This window comes from Macrosteles quadrilineatus, unplaced genomic scaffold (genome assembly GCF_028750875.1).
Source record: "Macrosteles quadrilineatus isolate MER2022 unplaced genomic scaffold, UCM_ALF_1.0 Scaffold_5__1_contigs__length_97177068, whole genome shotgun sequence".
Classification (NCBI taxonomy): Eukaryota; Metazoa; Arthropoda; class Insecta; order Hemiptera; family Cicadellidae; genus Macrosteles; species Macrosteles quadrilineatus.
In genome coordinates, this window is record NW_026542598.1 from 19,799,890 (window position 1) to 19,817,901 (window position 18,012).

Consider the following 18,012-nt stretch of genomic DNA (forward strand, 5'->3'; position numbering starts at 1 on the left):
TATCAAAGCGTTGTTGTATGCAGTTACCGAAATAATTCAAAACATTTTTTAATTAAAAATTCCCATGTTATTCTTATGGTGAATAAAAAAACTTTTGTAGTTTGCTTGTTTATGGATATATTTTTATCAAATTTGGCAATTTTGTTTATTCTATTCGAAGCTATCAACATTTTGATAAAAAAAACACCTCAATACCTTCCTTATAGCAGCAAACCTAAGTATTCATTAAAATAATTGTTAGGTATTTAATTAGGAAATAGATCTGACAATTATTTTAAGGGAATATTTTAGTAGAAATATCCAGCCCGGTAAATGGCAATTCGCTTAGTCTACAGGTTTGCTGCGGCGGGGGTATTTTTTGTTTACTGTGATAAATCTGTGATCTAGCTGCAGGTAACCACTACTAAAATAGAAGAATTTGGGTAAAAAAAGTATGTATAATGGATAGTGAATTGTTTTGTATGTTGTTTGTTGATGTCTTATTTTTACAATGATGAAATTTGTCTTGAAATTTTTCTTGTTGATTGGTTATTAGCAACAAAATGGTTTTGTTAAGTTGATGAAAGGTAGGGAAAGTTTTGTATTATTTTTTTTTTACCGTGATATTTATCTAGCTGCAGGTAAAGGGTAGTAAATTGAAGAATTCGGGTAAAACAAAAGTATGTAATTGTAATTGACAAAGGTAGGGAAAGTTTGGTATTATTTTCTTTGTTTACAGTGATTTTTATCTAGATGCAGGTAAAGGGTGCTAAAATCGAAGAAATTAGGAAGAACAAAAATATGTTATAGGTAAAGTGAATGGTTTTGTATGTTATTTGTTGATGTTTTATTCTTATTAAGACTGATAAAATTTGTCTCTCAAATAGCATCAATAGGGTTTAAAACTGACGAAACGAAGGGAAAAATTGTATTATTTTCTTTGTTAATTATTGTGATATTTGTCAAGCTGCAGGTAAAGGGTACCTACTAAAAAAAAAGAATTTGGGTAAAACAAAAATCTATTTCATGTGACATCAATATCCATTGACTAATTGATTTTTTGCGTACCTTCACTACTTTATCTGGAATTACGTTTCAATTTTACAAGTTTTTTAAAGTAAATATGTGTATCTACAAAATGTATTTAAAAATGTGATCATAGTTACATCATTTTCATATTTGCATGAGCATCACTAATATATATTACTTTACTTTATAGCCTCATAAGTATTTTCCACTTACCCAAATAAAAAAAAGAAACCTTTAACAATCTAAACGCCAAACAGCTACAAAAAAAATGGCGAATTATGTAACGTTTTATATAGGGTGGGGAAGAGAGATTTGATTATTTCAGTAAGTAATCCTTAAGCAAAAAAAGTTATAGCAAAGAATAACTAAACCGCACCTTTGGTTATATTCAAAGAAATTCAGGTTATTCACTCAAAGGTAATTTTTTTTATCAATGGCTTTATTTGAGCATTTAATTACAGTAATGTTGGCGTAACCATTTTATAATACTGGTTTTACGGATGATAAAATAAACACACACAATTACACAGGAATGACAAGTTACAAAACTGAATGTTTCAGTTCAAAGCTTAAACTGATAAACACTTAACATAACCACATTTTCCAATACTAAATATATTTTCAGGTATACTTTTCAGGTAAATCTAGATACACATTCGAGAAACGTCCAGAAAAAATACTGAATTCAATCAGGATCACAACAATAAGATATTATAAATGTCGACTCCATAAAAATATAATTTTATCATCTACAAATTATGATACATGTACACACGGAGATTTACAACTTTTATTCAGCATGTATAAAAATATACAAAACTACAAAAATCGTTAAAAAAATACTTTTAACACATAAAAGGAATCAACAAAAATAAAATAAGTCATGCAATAACAAATACCGGTATCCGTGCAAATGGCTAAACAAAGCTCAGTCTATAAAGTAATAAGCTAGATAAAATATAATAAGTTGGCAACAATATATCATACAATTCAACTAATACTAGACTATAGCTAAACTTGACTAGTGCATTTTACAGAAGCCGATATGAGGCCAGATGATAATGTATTCGTTGTATACTTTCAACATTTACTACTCGTTCCATCATATAGTATAGAGATGAGTTACAAAAGAGTACAGAGCACAAAACCTGGTTAGTGGCAGTTGTAGTTACTAAGAGTTAAGCTCCATTAGACAAAACTATCCCTCTGAAGTGAGAATCCAGAAACCAAATACCGTAAATAAACTTTCGAATCACGCACAGATTAGAAACTACATGATTGGTGAATAAAAATGTAATTACTCTTTGAGCTAGTCTTCTTTATATCTGTTTGAAAAATGTCACCTATCAATCTTGTATGAATTGTATTTACGTATTCCTCAACTCAGCTGGAGAAGATTAGAGAGATAGATTTGGCTTTGAACAGAATTATTTTTTTTCTGAATTGGTCACCAATTACAATAAGGTGACCAACTAGAGAGAAAAACTTAAACAAATTCTGGATTCTCAACTTCGAAAATACAAGAATATAAAACACATTATTTCATAGCTACTTTTTAAGGGTTTACAGGTTTACTGTTTGAAACCTATACAAACAAAAGCATCACTGATGTATTATTTGTACTTTTTTGCACTGTAAGTGGCTGAAAAAATCTTTAAAATATTTAAATCCTTAATTTTATACAAAAAAATTACATTGTAGGATACATAGGCCTATTAGTTATCATGTACAATTAACAAATGTAATAAGTTAAAAATATCTAAATACAGGTTTTTTTAATTTTGGATTATATATACAGTAGACTCCCTCTTATCCGGACACCTTTTAACCGGACTACACTCGGCGGAAATGACATATCTTTAACCGGAAATTTTTTATCAGCACATTGGTTTAACCAGAATAGATCGGCGAAAGTGGGAGGTACTGAAACGACTGTTCTCGTGGGAAAGATTTGAGACCAGTGATCACATGTCTAAATACAATACTCTCCTAAATTTAAGTCGAATATCACAGTAAACGGTCCGTTTTAACGAGTTTTTGGCGATGTCGGTTTAACAGGAAAAACCGTTATCCGGACTGGCCTCGGTCCTGAGGAGTCCGGATGAGAGGGAGTCTACTGTATATTTTAAGGTGGTGATATTATCCAAGACTCAACAGATTTAAAATATATATAAACCAATAAAGCCGTTTGCCTAGTGACATTATACCAAACATTTTCTAATTTCAATACAACTTCAAAGCAATCAAACCAAGTACAAAATCAAACCAGTACGATTAAAGATCAATTTCTATGGCTTTTAAAATTATTAATAAAACCTTTTAGAAGTAACACTCATTAAGCTTGAATTTAAATTTTTCTATTGAGCATGCTAAAGTCATAATCTCAATATTTTTCCTATTCATTTACAAAATCCAGTTGTTGGTAGACGAAGACTACCCGTAAAAAAACCTATTTGACACAGAAACGCTATCATCGTCATAACTAATTATAGGAAGATACATCAGTAATCTTGAGTAAAAAATACTTTTTCGTCATACTGCAGCAAAAACAGATGTTTTTATATTTCCCTACCATATATCCCTGGGAGAAAAATCTGCTGTTGTAAAAATAGTTGTAAACTACGCAAAATTATGTATCAACTGATACATCGGTTGTAGCTTATTGTTGCATTCTTGTCCATAGCTTCACATATCGATAGTAATTTTTACTAACACAATGGTAATAGACTAAATTATTGAATCACTTACTAAATAGCTGCTTATTTGCATTAACAAAATTGAAAACAAGTTGGAAGTCGTTTTGAGAGGTTATCTTTTCATGAAAAGTATTATTTTTCTAGCTAAGATTGTTACTGTTGTGATATGACGAAAAATATATAGTAATTCATCACATGGCCAAAAAGTAAATATTCAACCATTGCTCATTTTCCGACCTTGGTTTCACCTCATGAAACTTAAGCTGGCCGAAAAAGAGTCAATTTACGCCCTACTGATGAAATATAGTAGTTTTCTAGATCATTAAATTCTACCTAGTTTTTACAGTACTATGATTAAATAAAATACCTAATGATTGTACTTTTTTCAAATTGGATGTAGTTGTATAATCAATAACAGTAGTTAAACCACTATTACATTCAAGCCATGGTAAATGAGAAAAAAAAGGAAATTTGTTGTATTGTCCAAGATATTTTGATAATAGTTATTTGTTAATATTACTTAAGTTTTACTTATTGGGAGCAAGAAAAAACACTCTAAGCAATGCCACAGAGGTAAAATGCAGTGTACAAATAATAATTAATTATACTGTTTCAAAATACACAATGAAACTAGGATTCAAACCCAACCAATGACTTTACCTATAATACTGACTCACTCCCCTATAAAAGGTCTGCACAAGACATAAGGTACTTTATCTGGCATATTCCCAAAATAAAACGTAGAATTAAATTACTCAATATGCAACTTTTATGTTGTTTTGTGTTTAAAAAAAGTTTACATAAACCTCCATCAAAACATTAAAACATGTTAAAGATTGTGTTAAGCAGTTTAGAATAGTGGATACACAAGTTGCTAGAAGCACAATTTCAAGGGTTTGTGGTTTTAACATTAACAAAATTTGGAAAAGCATATGTTTAAAAAGATTATTGAGGTTTACTTAAAAGATTACAACAACTAAAACTGATAATAATTCTAAAACTTTCAAGCCAAAATAAAATATGATTATGGAAGTGAAAAACATTTTGAACTCGCGATAATAAAAAATTCTTTGCAACTAGTTGTGCCAAAAATAACATCATAAGATGTAAGAAATGTAAGAAAATAAGAAATTCCCACTTACTAGTGCGGTTAAAGTATAAAAAGCTCTTAGAAGAAATATCACTAAATGTTGACCATTGATGCTTATGTATCGTGGTCGGGGTCTGGAATGTTACTTTGTAGTCTGGGTACCGAGTAGTTCTCTACGGCTCCTCTGGTGACTGCGGCTACTGCAACAACAGATACATTAGTTATCAATATATCAAAATAATATTAAAATCTTCATAAAATATCCTTTGAGAAATACACAACTTAACCCCTTCGATGCTAGATTTTTAAAATAATTTTCCTGAAAATGTTAGAATTATTTACTTATTTAGTCCGAAAAGTACTAGGCTTGCCACGGAGGCGAAGTCTATTGTGTTAGAAAAAAAATTGGTAAAAACAGAATCTTTCATCTCAAAAGTACTAAGGAAATATATATCGGGCCTCGATCATATAAGAAATAGAAAGAAACCATCACTGTTTCAAAACCGAGTTAACCGATATGCTCATTTACACTCACATGATCGAAAGCCGCGCCGGCACGATATATTACTAATATATGTTGTTAATAGTGCTTAGCACTTTTCGAATGAAACGCGGACAACGATATATTAAATAACTTCTTGATCAGCATTGTACGTGTTATTAAATTTACGGAAAGTAAATAAAAGAAACGTCTTATAACACTTAAAACATATATTTACGCTTATACTGTTACTCACAAGACGGTAAATATACAAAACAGATGGTAAGTGGTGATCGATTTCGATTGGACACTCCAATCATCATCAGACCCAATAGGCGAATGTTATGTCATTCGCCTATTGGGTCTGATGATGATTGGAGTGTCCAATCGAAATCGATCACCACTTACCATCTGTTTTGTATATTTACCGTCTTGTGAGTAACAGTATAAGCGTAAATATATGTTTTAAGTGTTATAAGACGTTTCTTTTATTTACTTTCCGTAACGATATATTGTTCCATAGCACTTTTCGGGAAAAAGACGCAAAACGATATATCGTCGCATAGCACTGAAAGGGTTAATACATTTGAACAAATTAAACAATTTGTTGAGTGTATCTAATAACTCAAACCAAAATCAAAAGTATACTTTACATTTTTTCAGGATAGCCTAGCTGGTGAAATGTCTGACTTGCTCTTTAAATTATATCAGTGACTTTTGTGACCCCAAAGTAAAATCAATCACTGACTGTTTCACCCTCCAGTAAAATCAATGATTTTTACCTCTAGTAGGCCTATAATCGGTAACAACCCCAATGCTCCAATGATCACAATGATCAGTAGACACACTGTTAAGTAGACTGGGATTTGCTATCCAAGGTAAAGATGATCCCAGTACAGTCTTAATATATTAAATGTAAGCCCCAAGTGTTAAATGCATTAATTTGATAACTACTAAATTTAAAACAATTTCTTATTCTATCCCCAACAAGGATTTACATTGACTCGCAAACTTCTACCTTTTAAATCTATGGATCACAAAATCAACTTGTTACCCACCATGGCTAGACTCATCAGCATGTGTTGGTGCCTTAGGAGGGATGGGTGGAGGCAGCGGGGGCCCCTGTGTGCGGGGGGACACTGCGGGGGGCAACACCCACTCCTCGTACCCCGACAGATTGTTACTATTCTCTGAGTAGCCTGAGTCTCGTAACAAGCTTGCACAGTCCGCAGCCCCTTCAGAATCCTGGGAAAAGTATAAAATCTTTGATCTACAAGAAAAGATCAATGAAATCTATCACAACACCCATCTAACTAGGACTCTAATCTGTTCCTAAACTGAATAAAAAGTTTAATTTTAATGCCATTAGTATACAACAGTCATAAGTTGATACAATGCCAGGTTTCACTATAGTTCGGCCGCTTAGAAAACGACCTGCGCGCTAATGCTAAACCAATGCTGGAGGAGGTCGCTTTCTAAGCGACCGAACTATAGCTGGTGCAGTTTACACAAATAAAAGGTTGGATATTGTGATGGACTGTTTGTCAGGTTAATAGTGCTGATATGATATTTCTCTCAATAAGATGAGGAACTCCTGTCTAAATATAGGTGATAAAAAGTGAGCAGCCTTTAGCATGAATTTTAATTCTCTGTGCTTGTGTGGCTGGCTGTTGGGAAGGGTATGTTGCTTAGTGGTTAATTAGCATCTCGGACGGTGCAAGGAAGACAGCTTATCCAAAAAGATTTGTGTTTCTTTCATGCGAAATTCCACTGGCATAGACATCAAAAATGCTCTAACTAGAAGCCTAATAAAAATCTTCAAGATGTGTGTAAAAATGTTGAGATGGATAGTTTTTCAGGTAAAATATCCTGTATAGTATAACATGTGATACAGACCTTACGACTAGGCAGTCGTTTAGGAGGCGCAGGAGGTACTTCTCCACTGTTCCTCTTGTCTGGGGCTGAAATACAAGATTGTTAGCTACATTATAGCAATAAAATAGTACCGGTACTCTAATTCAAAAGAATTTTAGTCAAAAGAGTTGTAGATTTTCTAGATGAAGTTAGAACACCTATACACGTTTCTAACCATATTCTAGTTAGTTGCAAACAAGCCAAGCCAATCGCGTTTTTTGTTTATGTTTAATTAAATTGCATGAAAGCGATGGTTAAACATGTATCATTCCCAAATCAAAATAGGTGTAAAGAGAGTATAGCTAGGTTGATGATGTGTGGTCAGACCTTGCAAGTTTAGAAAAGCTCTGGAGGTGTTTACATACACAAGAAGTGCCTTATTATTAGCAAATCTGGCGGATAAATAACCCACCATTGGTTAGGAAAAGGGTCAGTTCAGGTAGCATAGAAGAACCAAAAGTAGGTTGGGTGAGTAGGTACTGTTTTTGGTTTAGGTCCTGTTCTTTTGTTTTTAGGGAGATAAGGTTGAAACGAAAAGAGTAGTCATTAATAGGGGGATAAATATTGATTTTTGTCCGAATTTGATTTATAAGGAATCAATCTAGTTGTTTTGTGAATTTGTATCATTCTTTGGGGTATTTCTTTTACAGCATTTTCTTTCTTTACAGCATTTAGCTACCCCAAAGAGAGTTATGTTACCGTAATTTAATCAAAGACCTAAAAGAAATTTTGCTAAATCTACTCTTATCTCCTCAGACCACAAACAACTAGCTCCTAATCTCTTTAGAAATATTAGGCTCTGTCAAGCGCTACACTTCTATGAGTAAACTTAAGGGACTATAGGTGAGAGGTCTGCATGGTAAAATATACACATATGCAACCCATTGATGAAGCTTTAGTCACTTAGCACTTACTGGTCCGAGGGGGTAGAGGTGGAGCCTCCTCACCACCCCCTGCAGTTTCACCTCCACCATCAGACAGCCTCTGAGACTGTACTCTACTGAGCGACCTCTGGTGTCTCTTCATACCATCTCCACCACTGCAACACATGTGAATCAACATCAGTGGGCAAGTGTAACACGTTCATTGAGTTAAAAGAAACACTCCTATTAAACTTTTGATCAAGTTCTTAACAAGCGCTTTTTGGTGAGTCAGGTGGCTTAATCGATACTATGATGAACAGCAAAACCAAGTAACAATGTCTTGGATTCAACCTAGTGCTGTAATTTGAAATTTATCTATACAATTCATTCTTGTACTGTAGCGGCTCACCCCTCGCTTCCCTTTATATGTTCCATGCACAGGCCTTTGAGACTCTTATGGGAGACAAAATGCAAGGTTAAAAGAGGCCGTCAATCTCTTTAAATAAAAAAGCGTTAGGCCTATTTATCTAGGACATAAATCAGCATATTTCTGAACATCAACTTATACTTCCTCAATTAACAGTTTTGAATATAATCCTGTTACTAGTGTTCTTAACAAAACAAATAGTTAAGAGTAGGAGAGTTAATGCTGGGTTGTCACTCGACCCGATTCTGTTGGGACAGTCCCGACTTCAGAAAATTTTGCCCATGTTTATGCTGTGTTAATACTGGGGGGAGGAGGGGTCTCGTTTTTCCCTAATTAAAGATGGCAACCCTTAATATAATGAGGTGGTTAAGCGTGTATCTTTTTTGTCAGTAACACTTCTTCAATATTTATTCCTAGCAATAGTTTAATTTCATAAGGTTACTTGTGTTTTGCTGTCGAAACTATCCAATGTAGCTTAATTTGACTTGACTTCATATTTTTGTTTTCGGGAAAAGAGTACATCTTCAGTTCAGAATATCTAGTTGAATAAAAATGACGTTATTGACCATTTAACAAATATTTTTATAATTTTAAATTCATTTATTTTTATTTTATTTAAAACTACCGAGTGCTAGACATTCAGAGCAGAAGATATATTCCATTTTCCAAAGCACAAAACAGCTGTAGTTGAATTATTACACTCCAACAGATCGTTCTGCTAGCAACACAGATAACCTACACCTTTTTTTATCACTGACAATCGAGAGACCGATCCATCATGAAATCGATTTCACATTTTGTATTATTGCAAGTAATGCCTTTCAGATCATATTAATGTAGTTTTTCTGAAAACCGGTAGTCACTACACTCATATGACTACCACATCGTGATATTACTGAGTGCATGCTAACATCCCTGATCCCAAGTTTCTGCCTAGGGTTCGCCATTACCTAGTGTTGGAGTTAGTCCCAGTAGACCTTGGCCTGACAGGGATGGCTGGAGGAGGAGAGTCTCTGCCATCAAGTGCTTCTGACAACTCCTGAAACACACATGCTTTTATACAATAATGTCCAGAAATCTCTTAAACAAACTTGTAAAACTATTACAAACTACAATTAAATACATTCTATTAGGTGTTGGTAATTTTTCACATCCCAATCAACATTTATTCCAGGATAAAAAAACATCGGTTAATAAAATGAGACTAGACTTCAATAGATACAAAAATACAAAACGTATAAAATGCACAAACAAGCCTATACATTCTTGGTGAAAAGAGACTAAATACGATGTTTTAAATCAATCTATACACTTCTATTGCATTGTAGCATCAGCTTACCAGAGGTTTGCTGTAGATATCGTCCTCCTGAGCACTGAAGTGGTTGTACCCCACAGTGTTGCAATACTGCTCAGCACATGGCACAGGAGGTAGAGGGGTGCTGGAAGAGAACAGATTTAATATGTGTCTTCGTAAGTCATTATTAACTAGGTTGATTGTTGGGTGTTAGTGTAAATTACATGTGTCAGTTCTTCATTGTGGGGTAAAATAACGGGAGGATACAGTTGTCAGTACACAATTGGAGGTACAGTAGAAGTCCAATTATCCGAACTTCAACCATCCGAATCACCAATCATCCCAATCGCTTACAGAAAGTATATTAAAAACTTAAAACTACAATTAATGAGAATCGTTATTAAGGAAGGCAGAAGCTGAGATAGCGGCAAAATCCAAAACCTCTCTCGCGGTCGTGTAGACATAATCATCGTCTCCCGTGGTCACAGAAACATCGTCATAGTTTTTCACAATGACAGCAAAATCTTGCACATATTGTGGTCTTCTAGACATCATCATCGTCATCCGAATGTAGTACGGTCACTATTGATTCAAATAATTGGAGTTTTACTGTAGTTCCATCTTTTCAGTCCATACAGCTTACTTAAGATATTTGTAAATTAACATCTTCAATTTGGGATTTAATACCAACACACAGAATGTCATCATCTCGGTAGGTAATACCTAAAATCTCATGGTGGTGAGCCATTGATAATTGGCAAAATTCAAACCCAAACATTTTAAAAATATGTCTTTCAAATACAGACACAGCTATGGCCAAATATTAGGCATAATTCATCAACATCCGGCCAATTAGTCAATTAAGCCTTAAGTCTCTAGCTACCCATATAGGATGCATTCAACAATCCATGCCTTTAAGGAATTTAAAAACTGACAATTCATCACTAAATGATTTAATCTGTCCAATTGCCAACAAAAATGAGCTAAGTTTTCTGATGGTAAGCATCCCTAGACCAGTCTTACTCAAGAGCATATTTTGATATGTTTTTTACCATATTCCATCTGTGATAATGTTCAAAATTTTGTTCCTCTATGTTCATTGTTACACCTGTGATAACCATTAGCCTTTTTTAAGAAAGACCCACTATCATTCATAATTTAAGTTTGTTAAGTTTGCCTATTTTTAAATTATTTTAAACCTGTTAAATGTTAAACTAAGGGCAGCCTATATTTTGGATTTTTCATGTCTAATTTTATTAATTATATAAGTATTGCATCTTATATCTTTTTACAATAATAATGACGATGTCAATTACAATAATGTATTGTTTAAAGACTGAATAAATGACTATTCAGTGACTATTCAATGACTATTCTATTCATACATGAAACATATGTTGTGTCTTATTAAAATTTAGAATTAACACTTGTACTGACTTGACAATGCTGTCCATGGGTCGCTTGATGCTGACTCTCAGCTGGTCTAGTCTCTCCTGCAATCTACGATGTAGAGGCTGTACCTCAGCAGGGGCCAGCTGTCCGTGTACCACCAGTCCACTGGCTAGGATGTCCACCTGTCATACAGTACATACAGTATAAGTAGATTGAGAAAACTAAAAATACTTAAAGGATGAGATTCAAGGAAGACGGAGAAGATAGTACATCAAAGTTTTCAGAGCTCAACTAATTTGATATTTTACTACTTTAAGGGGAACCTTCTACACCTTCCTTCTGAAGAACCCCCTTGAGGAAGCAAAGTATCAATTTTGGGGGGGGGGGGGGGTTTCTACGCTGATGGTATTTTTTGACCAGTCTGAACCTTGGTGTTGTAATAATCTAACACCGACCTTTAGTTAAATATAATCATTAGTTGCCAAATAACAAATGGTGGGTTTTAAATTTACCCCGTATAGAATTAAACTATCAAACCTTTAGATATAATAGAGGAGCGCTATGACTACTTCGTTAACCATAGACTCGGATAGTTATAAACACTACGTAAAACTAGCTTAGGAAAACTAATAATGCTTCAAGATGTCAAATATTAGGACTACAGTAATTCTTTGAGGAAGAAGGAATAGATGGATACATTACTATTTAACAACTAATCTGATATTTCACCTCTTCTAACCTAGTGGTTTTGTTGTTTTTTTAAGTTTTTTTTTTATAAAGAAGTAGTATAAGGGTCAATAAACATTCTGTTTTCTACTGACAACATGGAACTCTTTTCTTAGGTGAGTTAGTGTATCCATTCATTTTTCCTTGATGTAATTCTAAGCCATGAGCTTTTCTCTAGAGAACTGTTGAAATAATTGATCCTTGGCATAAATCCTAGAGTTAAGGTTTCCTGGGAATCATTTAGTAGCTTTTGACTGATGGAAATAATATTTGTTGGATTTAATTAACAAGCAGTGTCCTAACTTACCTGTTCAACTATGAGTGTGTAAAGCCTCTGAACATGAGAGGCTGCTGTAGGACAACTCCTGATGAACTCTGGAGTGAAAAATGCCTCTTGATACTTAGCGATCCCTCCCATCACATTGGCGTCTATCATTCCCTGCACACAAACAGTGAAAACTCTTCGTAGAATCAGCACCAACGCTTTAACAATTAAGTGATTATATGAATATGATTTTGAAGTGGCAACCTGCTAGCATTTCAACATCAAAGCTAGTGAGTCATCTTGTTCTCTAGCAATACACTCAAAAACTATGATGATATTAATGAAGTTTATTTTGGCAACTATATGCCTCCTCCAACAACAATCTAAAACCAATAACACTATTTATTGCCTCATGTAGTTATTCAGTCAGTAAACTTTTGCTTTTTTGTTTGAACCCAAATAATTGTGTTTTGTTCCCAAGGATGTCAGACTGTTAGCCACAATTTGATTATCAACAATCCTTGAGATACTTACTTACAATCAGTATATTTTTGTCTAAGGGAAGATTATTGGATTAATGGCTGGAGGTTGGATTAATTGGCTCTCAATACCTTTATCCATTGTTATAAAGGACCTATATTTCCACAAATAAAGCACACTAAGAGTGTGGCAGCGTTTTGTAACACATTGTATCCCTAGTAAACAATTAGTGTTGAAAACATACATAAAGGTAAACAGCACATGCAGACAAGCTTAGTTCAAATAATATTTAGTGACAGTAATCAAATTATACAAAAATAAATTATTGTTAGGTTATCTACAGAGTTACGCCCACTGCAGCATTGAAAAATACTTAAACGGGCCTAATTAGACCAACTAACAAAAAAATACAACTGCATAGTTCTGTGTTACCAGTGGGATAGATTACTCAAGTATCAAGTAAGCAGTTACAAGTGAAAAATGAAAGCAGCTCACCTGAAGCCTCATGCTAAGAGGGTTGATGTTTCGCTTGGGGTCTTGCACATAGGTAGTAACCAGTTGGTTTAGTTTGCTATTAGCGTTCTGCACAGTCTCACAAGCGAACTGCACTGGCGGCACCTCCTCAGTGGACGACTGCACCACCTCAAACCACCGCAGTATACCTGGCAGTGGCGAACTGATCCCCAACAACGTCCGCTCCAGCCACAAACTCTGCAGAACACAAAGTATATAATAATGAACTATAGACATCTTCAATGTATGTAAGTATTTACTACAAGCTATATTTTCAAGGACACTTTAATAACATTCCACTCCTATAACAAAATTATAATTAAATACTTATAGCTTGCCTGAAAGCCATAAGCGATAGCCTTTTGATAGTTTGAAACCGGGCCCAGCTATCCTTGGTACAAGCAAAAAATCCCATGGTAAATAAACAACTAGTAGGAATTGGCAACTTGGCCAGTAACAAAACTCCAAAAAGCACCTCAGACATTCATCAATCATCTTTCATTCATATTGTTTGATAAGTCTAGTAGAGTCTACAGTAACACAGTGATGACTTTCAATTTTACTATGATTCTTGAAAGTGAAATCAAACCGTCCAACACTGCTAGTTTAAGATCACAGAATGACTTAACAATTTGTTACTAATTTTGCTCAATCAGGGTAAATTTCCTGTAGAAAGAGCACAACAATTTCTAGCATTGACTTTTGGATACTAGGGTAGACATTCTATTTATTATGTGTTACTATTTCATTTGAGTAGAACCTAGTACGATGAGCCACTCACACAGTGTTCTAATATCAGAAGTCTCTTTTTCTCTCTTGGTTTTTGAAACTGTGATAACTGACGTGACATAAAAGACGCAGTAATTTGCTATAAATTGTTCTTTTTTGTAGCTTGGTCAAAAAGTTGGTTTGAACAACCGCGTATTTGTACTTCGGCATGTGCAAGATACGTCATTTGCAGCGCTACTAAAAGAAATTATTAATTGATCAAACTCATTCTGTCAGCAAACTCTGTCAGTGGCCCAATCAACTACTTTCATTTACAGTCTACAACTTTAATTTGGAAATAGGGTGTTGACTATTCTCCTCTTCATAGCCAAAAGTGTTCTTTATCTTACTTAAACAATGTCCACTGAGACATCCAAGCACTGAAAACTCAAGGCCCTAAATAATTACTCTTAGTCACATTGTTTATTGTTGATAATACTTTTGTTTACCTTGAATTCATTGTCCTTGTCTATGGGAGGTTTGTGTATCGGCCGGTCCAGCTGGAACCGAGACACCTGGTTCACTTGGTAGAACCTGGCCACCTTGAACGGAACCGAGGCAAGCGGAGGATCGTCCTGGGGAGGCCCACTATCTGGCAGAGGCTTCACATTGCAGATTTGTATGTCTGTTTAGAGTCAAGGATGGTATAGTATTGATATATGGACTACAAATCTTAAATCTTTTACACCCTTTGACTGTTGAGTGTTGACTATCAACAACTATCTTTTCCTTAATCTCCATTATTTGCATATAAATGAGAGGCTTTTTTTATAATCAAGCAATATGTGTAAGAACATTTTAGGTGGCAATGACACACTGGGCTAGAAAACAACATTTCACCACAGAAAACATATTACTATAACCCAGAATGCCAACCGCATGGTAAAAAGCATTAAGTGTTTTGAGAGAGCTTTGCCTGTCAATCGTACGCAGCGCCACCAGCGTTGCCATGCACTCAGCATAGCAAAACGGTTGACAGGCAAAGCTCTCTCAAAACACTTAATGCTTTTTACCATGCGGTTGGCATTCTGGGTTATAGTAATAAGTTTTCTGTGATTTCACTCACCTTCATTAAACAACAGTCAATTTGTGCGCTTTGTTGGGGCAGATATTTTACAAAGGAGTTTCTTAAAATACAGAAAATGGACTCTATAATTGGTTTAGTATCTGAGTTATTCTAGTGCTTGGCAGTGGCGGCGATTGGGCTTGAGAGGTGGGGGGGGGGCGAAATCTAGATTTATTGTTGATATAATTCTATTTTATAATTTTTATAAATAATATTCCTTATGAAAGTGGGGGGGCAACTGCCCCCCCTGGCCCCCCCTAAACGCCGCCTCTGGTGCTTGGCTTGAAAATCAGAAGGCTGCTGGTTTAGCATTCTAGACCCAGATACCATTATTATTTTTCTATCAATTAATGCTATTTAACAGAAGGTCGCCATTGGATAGAAACACTAGAGTTGTGACCTTTCCATTAAAATAAAATACCAAGGATATAGAAAGCACAAATTAAAACCCATAAACTATCCGTGCTGTTTGTGTTTTAAGGATACATTGAACATCAGAGTTGAGTATTGCGTGAGATGGAGGACTGTTCTTGGACATTATCTGAGCTGAAGGAAACTCTGTTTGTAGTCTCTGGGTGAAGGCCTCTATCCTCTCATACTCCAGGCCTCGGTAGATAAACACTTTGTTCTGCAAAACCATAGAAATTCCCACATAGAATACAAAAACTGAATTTCTATACAATTCAATATGTCATTGTCATGCTTGTATTTTCATGACCATCAAAGGGAGCAAACTCCTCGGTGATAAGTTTTTAGAACTAGAGTACTAAGCAAATTGTAAAAATAAAAATACATATAATATATTGAACTTATTACTGTATTCAGTATTCAGATCTTATACTGTGATATAAAGTTCAGTAAACAACTGTTGATTATTTTAAGAAAACTATTTTGTGTATAGAGTTTTAATTGTTATTAGAGTTTAAGAGTTTTTAGAGTTTTTTTTATTGAGTTTTTTTTTTTATTTCAAGATGAATCATTAAAAAATAATGTTAATAACTACTATTTTAGGTCTCTTTGAATAGACATTGCTTAAATGCTTAATTCTGATTAACCAGAAAAATAGGATATCCAAAACGGCTTTGCCCTCTGTATCTCTATTAATTGGTGTTTTATTGTATCCTGTTTCTTTGAAGACACAGTGTTTAGATTCAAAGTATTCAATTCAATGAATATACATTCCAATAGTAAAACATGTACCCTTAGAAAGAGAGGGAAGCTGAGGCCGTAGAAGCCAACTCTGAAGTACTCGGGTTCGGGTCTGAGCAGTGTGAGAATGTTGTCACAAAACTTGGCTTGCATCTGCAGAATGTGACTCAACTTGCCGTAGTCGAACAACTTCTTCTCATACAAGTTAGCCAGCTCCTTGCACAGCGGGATACCTTGCTCCCAGCACTGCAGCAAGCACATCAGTAACTTAGTATACAGCTTCTAAATTCAAATAAATATACCTAAATCCATCATCTTAACATCACTCGAGATCTTATAATCCATAAGATATTATAATCCAGCCTGAGTAACTGATACACCAAGCGTAATAGTCAAAGATAACAAGTTTATATAGTAGATACTAGATTCCTTCATAGGCTAACCAACACAAGTAGACTTCTCATCCCATTGTAAATTTTGAAGCACGTTTTTCATGTCTAGTTCATGTACGGTGGCACTGGGCCCTAATGTTGAAAAAATTTTGTTTCTATTATTTTAAGTTTAATTTCTTGATTTATGCTTTACTGTTTGGTTATATAGCTAGGGGACAATTTATTGTTTATGATTAGATCGTATTATTTGTTTAAACGAGGTTTTAAATGACTGTAATAACGGGAAACAAATTGTAAACAAAACACGACCTCTACATAAACCGTACAGAACTAACAATAAAATTGTCTTCAGCTGTTCCATAAGGATGAGAAATCTACTAAGGGAGTATGTTTTATCTATGATTCCTTCTAATCTGGTGAACTAACTGGGCCCTTGGTCAAAATAAAATACCCTTGCCACAGCAAACCTGCAGACTAAGCGAATTACCATTTACCTGATTGGATTTTCACTAAATTACCTACTGATAAAAACACATGAACTTATTACTCATAGCACTAATATGATTCCAAACAAATTCACAATAGAAATGTTGTATTGTATTGTACTGAGAAGACATTGTGTCAATTGTTTACCTTGCCCTTGTCAAAGTACTGCAGTATCTGGTGGTACAGCTGCTCCTTGCGATGCCACTCCGGCTGCTCGGCCTGCGCCAGAGGATCTGACATCACAGCTCTGTTGCTCCACTGTAGAGAGTCTGCGTACAGCTTCAATGTGAACCCGGCCTCTGTGTAGTTGTCTGCGGGGACGTGCAGTGCGTGCAACTTGTAAATATACCTCAGGTACATCTCCTTCCTGTTTATCTCGTTCTTGTAGAAGTTCTGCAACAATTGTTGAATGTATGGTATGGTATAACCGTATTACTCTACTCTTGGTAGAAATACTTCTATCACAGGTTCTTTAACTTTAAATGTTACCAAGCAAAACAAAATCAAACCAAGTTATTCAACGAATTTAGTTTGCAAGTAAACCGAAATGAGGCTTGATATGGAGAGGTTAAAAGTGATAAGAGTATTTTTAAGTGTTTTACTCTATTAACAGTGTCTTTATTAAAGTACAAAAACTGTATTTAATGAAAACAGAAAATTTTATTTAATTTAGTTTTATTTTGTATCAGTTATTATTTGTAGTTGTTATTTTGTATAGTGGGTGAATTAACAGTCCTGATAAATAAATAAAATACCTAACTGTCATATATTCAAAATTGTTTACACAAATTCCATCATTCTGAATATCCCAGTCTTGAATAGGCGTTCAACCTTTAAGTGGGACAACTATACGTTTTCAGACCCTGAGGAAGCAGGACTTTATTTAATTCTGCAAAAGAACAAACTAAATTTTCCAGGATGATTGTGTTTGTGTAATTGTAGCTGATGAGTCCTGGATATCACCAGGAAAAATAAAGGTGAGTGATGTCAATGAAATATCAC

General features: G+C 34.6%; 1 protein-coding gene across 2 annotated transcripts in view; it reads right to left on the reverse strand.

Moving 5' to 3' along the window:
• Window positions 1–1,450: 1,450 nt before the first annotated feature.
• LOC128993767 (dedicator of cytokinesis protein 3) overlaps window positions 1,451–18,012 on the reverse strand; it is a 101,006-nt gene continuing 84,444 nt past the window's right edge. For both annotated transcript variants that reach the window (XM_054417748.1, XM_054417747.1), the window contains 13 exons: window positions 17,158–17,403; window positions 16,184–16,378; window positions 15,470–15,611; window positions 14,367–14,542; window positions 13,132–13,347; window positions 12,199–12,330; window positions 11,211–11,347; window positions 9,819–9,918; window positions 9,430–9,518; window positions 8,104–8,228; window positions 7,172–7,236; window positions 6,334–6,520; window positions 1,451–4,994 (listed from right to left, as the gene is read on the reverse strand). In XM_054417748.1, the coding sequence (XP_054273723.1) occupies window positions 4,909–4,994; window positions 6,334–6,520; window positions 7,172–7,236; window positions 8,104–8,228; window positions 9,430–9,518; window positions 9,819–9,918; window positions 11,211–11,347; window positions 12,199–12,330; window positions 13,132–13,347; window positions 14,367–14,542; window positions 15,470–15,611; window positions 16,184–16,378; window positions 17,158–17,403 (1,896 nt within the window). In that variant the 3' untranslated portion in view covers window positions 1,451–4,908. The remainder of the gene's footprint in view (window positions 4,995–6,333; window positions 6,521–7,171; window positions 7,237–8,103; window positions 8,229–9,429; window positions 9,519–9,818; window positions 9,919–11,210; window positions 11,348–12,198; window positions 12,331–13,131; window positions 13,348–14,366; window positions 14,543–15,469; window positions 15,612–16,183; window positions 16,379–17,157; window positions 17,404–18,012) is intronic.